This window comes from Microtus oregoni, unplaced genomic scaffold (assembly GCF_018167655.1).
Source record: "Microtus oregoni isolate MIOR12 unplaced genomic scaffold, Mior012 000036F_ref0000092, whole genome shotgun sequence".
NCBI lineage: Eukaryota > Metazoa > Chordata > Mammalia > Rodentia > Cricetidae > Microtus > Microtus oregoni.
Window position 1 is genome coordinate 1,196,928 of NW_024543095.1, and position 7,211 is coordinate 1,204,138.

Here is a 7,211-nt window from a genome sequence, read left to right on the forward strand (position 1 = left end):
TTAGAACAACTAATTTTGTTTTAATTTCTAAGTTCACAAACTATACTTATTCATGTGTCCTCATCCAACAAAAAAAATGCCCTCCCCAAAAGGTTATTATAAAGTCATAGGGCCTGTCATCACAGCACTTGGGAGGGACAGGGACAAAGACCAGGTGTTCTGGGACATCCTTGTCCACATAAGACTTTGAAATCAGATTGGTCTACAAGAGACCCCATTACACACAAAAATAATAATAAAGGAACTTAAAAAATAATTTTAAAGCATTATAATACAGTGCTTCACAAAACCCTGCCTCACATGACAGCTACCTCCCTCAACCTAGTCCACCTACCTACGAGATCCTGAGTCACCCTGGCTTCTCCTTACCTTTTATGTGCCCCTACCCAACTCCCGGCACCACCCCTAGCTACTCATCCAGTTACCATGTTCTGTCAATCTTAAATCAGGGATGGAAAAGGTCAAATGAACAAAGAAGACCTATATGCGATGTGTGGGCCAGCAGGGACATGACAAACTGGAGAGCACATACTCTATTGATTTATTTATGATTTGGGTTTTTTTTTTTCACTTTCTTCTTGCTGTTTAAGACTGTTTCATAGTCTCTAGGATGGCCAGAAACTTGCTGTGCATTGAAGCTGCCCGCGGTCTTCCTGTCACCTCCTCAAAAATGTCAGAGTCATAGAAGCACGTTCCTCCTCACCCAGTCATCTACTCCCCTCCCCCTTTTTTAAGACATAGTCTCATTATGTATCCTTGGTTAGCCTGGATCACTACGTAGATCAGGCTGGCCTCTAACTCACAGGAACTCATCTGCCTCTGCGTCTCTGGTGCTGGGATTACAGGCATGTGCAATCACACCCAGCCATATACCTTTTTAAAAAGAAGTTAAGCACCAAGGCTGAATAAAAGAGGAAGTTCAAAGATGGTGTTGCCCAATGTTCTGATTTTTCAAAAACATCTGGAAATCTGGACTTTTGAGGGAAAGATTACTTTTTAAAACAAAGTAAGAACAAATTAAATGCATCTGCTAGATAAATTCAGTATGAGCTTTCCAACTGTGACCTGTATTTTTAGAATCTCGTCTCCCTTGCTAGGTGTGGTAGCTCATGCCTGTAATCCCAGAACTAGGCAGGCTGAGGCAGGAAGATCAGCAGTTGGAGGTTAGCTGGGCTAGAGCAAGACTGTCAAGGAGAAAAGGAGAGAGGGAGGGAGGGAGGGAGGGAGGGAGGGAGGGAGGGAGGGAGGGAGGAAGATAGATCTCTGCTCTCTTAGGGGACACAGTGCTGCAGACCTATCATCTCAACACTCTGGACACCAAGGGAAGAGATCATGAGCTTAAGGCACACTGGGACACAGACAATCTCTATTCCCTCTATTCCTGTAATATCCAGGCCTTCAACACTTCTTAGGTAGGGATGTAGTTATTTATTGGCATCAGAATCACTTGGTGGGGGGTAATCACTGCCCTGACACCAAGTGATTCTAATGCCAATAAATATGGGCCACAGACACTAACCCACAGAACAAAATTACTCCCGCTCTGTCAGGAGCCTGCCTTCCTTGCCAGTTTCATCTGCCATGCCACCATTATACTCAAACACCTTATTTTGTGGTTCTCAGAAAACCTCTCCACCATCCCGCATCTCCTGGCCCTTATCTGACAGGGTGCCTTTCCACTTTTACATTCTCTCTACTCAGTTTTCCTCTTTCTAGACTGCCCCTGCCTTCACCTCCATCACCTCTGAAGTCTTCGTCAGGTCTAACATCCACTCTACACTATCAGTGCATGCTGCCTCTGTCCTTCCCCACAGCACCTAGAACTTAGGATCTGTACTCACTGTTTAATAAAGGTTTGTTTACCTGCCCCTATGCCGCCCGACTGGGCTCTTTGATGTCAGGAATTTCAGCTTAGTTGAAATTGTAAACCCCGGTGCTGTGCCTGCTGAGTGAATGCCTGCCGAATAAATAAAATTACACAGTATGGCCCAGGAAGACCGAAGGCCAGTTTGGATTCTGGTTCTCCGGCTTTGCTATCAGGAAGCAAAGACAGTTTCTCTTTACAACTTCTTCACTGTAATAGTAATAAATTCACAATAACTACAGCCCCGTATCAGGCTGTTGTCATCGCTCATGTTAATTAACTACCAACTAGCAGGAGCCAACCCCTGAAATTCTACTCTTGAAACTAAACAAAATTTAGCTCATTTCCCCCCCTAAAGCGAAAGGATACAATGTGACACCAGCTGCAACACTATAAATTAAAACGGGGCCTGCCACAGGTCTGACTAAGCAAACAACAGATAACCCATGAAGGTATAGAGTCCCTCGGCAGTAAGTGTCCATCTCATCTGAACAGGAGGAAAGGGGAAGGAGTGAGTAGAGGAAAGGCGTGTGAGTCTCACAAAGGTGGAGTATTTCACCACAATGTCTGAGGCTGCTCTTAGGAACAACGGCACTCTCAAATTGGCACATTCATATTCAAGGTGAAAATTCAAAAGAAGCCTTCCGGTACCCACATGTACAGCTCCCTTTGCCATATTTAAAATTCTTCCTTTTCTGTCCATTTTCATTCCTTCAGTATTTACTGGGCAGCTCTGTGGCTCAGGATGCTGTGGAGACACTGATCATGTTGAACATGACAGCCACCAGCCCCACCCACCTAGAGCTCCTGTCCTAACACAGAAAGCAGAGTTTCAACTAAGTATGAAACTAACTGCCGAACAGGACTGTGTGAAACACTCTGCCAGAAGACGCGAGTACTCAGAGAGTACATAAAGCAGAATCCAGCCCAGGCTTCGTCTGTACTGAAAACCACCCCTTTCTGGCCACAGAAACCTAACTACCTCCTGTGTGCACCTCTCTTGGCTGCGATCTGTGCAAGCGCCAGTTTTCCACATGTGGCTCTCAGATGCGCCTCTAGGGACGATAAAGAAATTCAACTGGTTCAAAAGCAATTTTTTTCCACCAGCTGTTCTAGAAGTATCATTTTTTCCCCTCTGTATCTTTTGGCTGGATTAGAAAAGGTCACAGCAGAGAATAAAAACCTCTCTAAGTGTGGTGACTGCACATTTGGGGGTGGTGTTTTAGCTCATGAAGCTGTGAAGCATGTGCTCTCTGAAGACCACACAATGAGAAGGGGATGAGAAAGACAAGATTTCTGTGTACAATTCACAGGCCAACAAAACTGAACACATGAATTTTTTTTTTCCTTTGGGTACCTCTGATTCATTCTTTTAATATAAATGTGGTATGGTATTGCGCAAAGAACCTTCTACTAAAAGAATGATAAGGTAATAAATTCGTATTTAATTTTGGGGCCCTCCCTCCCCGAAAAAAGCCTCATCATAACTAAAAGGACATCAACAAACTATTTTGGTGAATGAACGCTGGGGCACTGGCTAAACTGACCTTTGTTTTCCAGGACGATAGGAAACCTACTGTCGGATACAGGAACTGAATTAGATAAGGGAGGAGGGGATCGCCACTGAAAACCACACTGAAATGTCTGATAAAGCAGGACTCCTGTCTAGCGGAAAATATAATCCTAGAGAAGGCGGTAAGGAAAACAGGGTTCACTAAATAAATACAATTGCTTTTTTATAAAAACTTGCTCTAGGCTGGGCTGTGGTGGTGCATGCCTTTAATCCCAGCACTTGGGAGGCAGAGGTAGTGGAGGCTCTGTGAGTTTGAGGCCAGCCTGGTCTACAATAGCTAGTTCCAGGACAGGCTCCAAAGCTACAGAGAAACCCTGTCTCAAAAAACTCAAAAATAAAAATAAAAACTCGCTCTAAATGTCAGGTTCTAGTAAGAAGAAAACATTTTAGCTGTCAATCTTTATAGAGTGCAGCATAGATACTGAAAGAGCGGGAGCTAACGACACAACAGGAGGCATTAAAAGCCTTCTGCCGCACAAGTTATAAGGCCCCGACCAAAGTTAGGCTCTGGAACTTCTCCCCAGGTACACTAAGACAAGTCACCACCTCAATTCAGAAAGGTATAGTCCGATGCTGCTTCAAAGAGGGATACCCTTGGGCCTTCTAAAGCTCCTCGGGGTCCAGTTAAACAAAATTAAGATTCCCACCCCCAGATATTCATTCATTGAACAAATGCTTGCTAGTTACCAACTGTGCAGTGTAAGCAAGCCCTGCGCTTCAGCCACGCCTCATCATTTGGACGTTCTAGTCCATTCGACAAGCACATTAATTTCATAAAGGAACAGGTTGTCCTCAGGAAGGCATAGCAAAGATGAAACACTAAAGCCCATTATTTCAGGCGAAGATGACAAGATGGCGAGTAGCTCCCTGGTGGGAGTGCTAAATCAGGGTGAAAACCACCATTATTTCCTGGGGGTCATTACGTGCCAGACACTTTTCAACCCTTTACAATCCGCTGAGCACGACAGAAACTCACACTTGGGCTACGAGCCTAAAGGAGAGGCTGAGTGGGGTTTCAACAAACAGAAACTTGACTTTGGCATCGGGTTTCTATGTACTCGAAAGCCCGCGCTCTCTTTGCACTACACAGTTCCTTCCAGTGCATAATGTCTGAAACACCACGCCAGCGCCCGCGCCACGAACCACAGTGGAAGCCTCTTTCCAGGGGCAGGGTGGGGAGCATCTGCATCAAGGCCTGGAAAAGTCACTTCCCCTCCCTCAGAATCTGCCAAGGGACCATCCGAATCTCCGAAGTTGGAAGCACTGACCGGCAGATGGGAAGTTCATTCAAACGAAGCCCAACAAAAGGACACAGAAGGCAACAGCCCCCTCTCTAGAAGAGGCTGAAAAAGCGCAGCCCTGACAAGTATCAAGGAAAAGGAGAGAAAGGAATTATCTCACTCTCTCCGGGTGCTCTAAGGAAAAGGCAGTCTCCCGAGGGGTGCGGAGCCCGGTCGGCGGGCCTAGGATGATCCCACGCTCCCTGACCGCGAGCTCCCTAGGATCTCCGCAACAACGCCCGCCGGGGCGCCACGCGGCGGGCACAAGGTGACACGGACCGCGCCGGCCCCTCAGCCGCCAGGGCGCGGCCGGGGCGAGGGGGAGAGGGGAGGCCGCCCGCCCTCCCGCTCTACCTTGTACTTGTCAAAGCCGGCCAGCTGCTCCGGGCTCACGTATTCGAAGCCAGCCATGACGACCCGAAAACCGAACGCCCACTCCGCAGCGGCAGCGACTCTCCGCGACCGGGAGATGAAACACGCGCAGCGCACGGCACCGTGCAGGGCTGGGAAAGCCTGGGCTGGTAAAGAAGGTAGAGGCGCGCTCCTCCCACCGCGCACGCGTAGCCGACCCAAGGCGCAAGCGCAGCCCTCCGCGGCTCCCGCCCACCCGGTACGGACACCGCCCTTCGCACGGCCCGCCTCCAGGACCGATTCTATCCAATCGGCACGGGCTGGCCAATGCCAAGTCCCGCCCCCCCACTGTCTTCGTCGATTCATTTGCTGGAGTCAAATTAGGTGAACTGAAGTAAGAGGAGAGGTGAAAGGTCACCTTCCCAGCAGCCTTTGCTCTTGTCTCTGGTCTAGGACCCTCGGGGTGACTGTGTGGGGATTCCCTTATAAGCTTGTGGTCTGGGTGAGTGTGTGCGAGGAAGCGCGGGAGGGAGGGCGGGGCCGGGTGCCTGCCGCGGCGGGCTACGAGCTCCTGGAGCCTCTGGAGCCTGAGTTGATGATGCTGGGCGAACGGGAGACTGGGAGCGGTCCAATAAAGGGACTTAAAAAGCCGTCGGAGTCAATCCCCCTCTGGTCGGTGTTGCTTGTGAACTTTGGACTGCGTCGTCAAAATTGCACTGGTTCAATTCGGTGCGAATTCCAGTTGCTTAAATCTCCACGATCTCCCATAAAACCATTAATCTCTCGGTTTCGGTGGAGCCTTAACTGTTTGTAAGGACTGGTGTTTTTACACAACTAGTTCCCAGTGCATTGTAAAAAGAGTAGGTCATCAGTGTTTACTATGTATCTAATAATAGGAAATGTTTAATAATAATTGCTACTTTTTATTGAGTGCCCTACCTGCCGAGATCTTTGCATACATTATCGCCAACCCACTAACATTGTGATGAGGGGTATTTCCCCCACTTCCCCTAGCACAAAGCCAGGAGTTGCTTATCCCCAGTACCAGCAAAAAGAAATTCAGATTTCATTACCTGTCCAGAGACACTTGTTTGGTTAGAAATGGTCAACCCAATTAGAAATATAGTCCTATTAAAATCACTACCTCGGGGCTGGAGAGATGGCTCAGTGGTTAAGAGCATTGCCTGCTCTTCCAAAGGTCCTGAGTTCAATTCCCAGCAACCACATGGTGGCTCACAACCATCTGTAATGAGGTCTGGTGCCCTCTTCTGGTCTGCAGACATACACACAGACAGAATATTGTATATATACTAAATAAATAAATATTAAAAAAAATAAAATAAAAAAAATAAAATAAAATCACTACCTCAGTGAGTCTGCCAGTTTCCCAAGTTCCTGAAATAAGGGCAATTAATTTGAAATCTCTTTTTATGTTCCTTAAGGTCATTCACTTAACAAATACTTACTAGAACCTAAGATGTGCCAAGCACAATTTTTGGCTATATCCTCCCTAAAGTCTAGGGGGTGTGCATGGGTGCGGTTGTCATTTTTTGAGACAGGATCTCATACTGTCGTCCCAGGTAGTCTGGAACTCACTGTACAGCCTAGACTAACCTCAAATATCATCTCAGTCTCTTAAGTGCTAGGACTGTAGTGTGAACCACCACACCCAGCTCAAAAGTGTGCAATTCTTAGTGACATGATGCATAAAAGATAAAAATCTGGGGCTGGAGAGATGGCTCAGAGGTTAAAAGCACTGACTGCTCTTCCAGAGGTCCTGAGTTCAATTCTCAGCAACCACATGGTGGCTCACAGCCATCTGTAATGAGATCTGGTGCCCTCTTCTGGCATGTAAGCATACATGGATTGAATGTTGTATGCATAATAAATGAATTTTTTAAAAAAAGATAAAAATATTTGCCCTGTATTTCTCCTAGAAAATATAAGTCCTATAAAAAAAGAAAGGAATCTTGCCATCAGGTGGTGTTTTTAATATAAGCCTTGTACTATTCCATGAGAAATACAAACTTCATTAAAAAGTGACATGATAGGGCCCGAGAGATGACTCAGCCTTTAAAAGCATTGGCTGCTTTTCCAGAGGACCTGAGTTCAATTCCCAGCACCCATATGGTGACTCACAACT

At 46.8% G+C, this 7,211-nt stretch overlaps 1 protein-coding gene across 1 annotated transcript in view; it reads right to left on the reverse strand.

The window, feature by feature from the left end:
- Positions 1-5,249, reverse strand: part of LOC121432863 (ethanolaminephosphotransferase 1-like) — a 40,623-nt gene extending 35,374 nt beyond the window's left edge. The window contains exon 1 of the mRNA XM_041631025.1: positions 5,072-5,249. Within this exon, the coding sequence (XP_041486959.1) occupies positions 5,072-5,128 (57 nt within the window). The 5' untranslated portion in view covers positions 5,129-5,249. The remainder of the gene's footprint in view (positions 1-5,071) is intronic.
- Between the last annotated feature and the right edge of the window lie 1,962 nt (positions 5,250-7,211).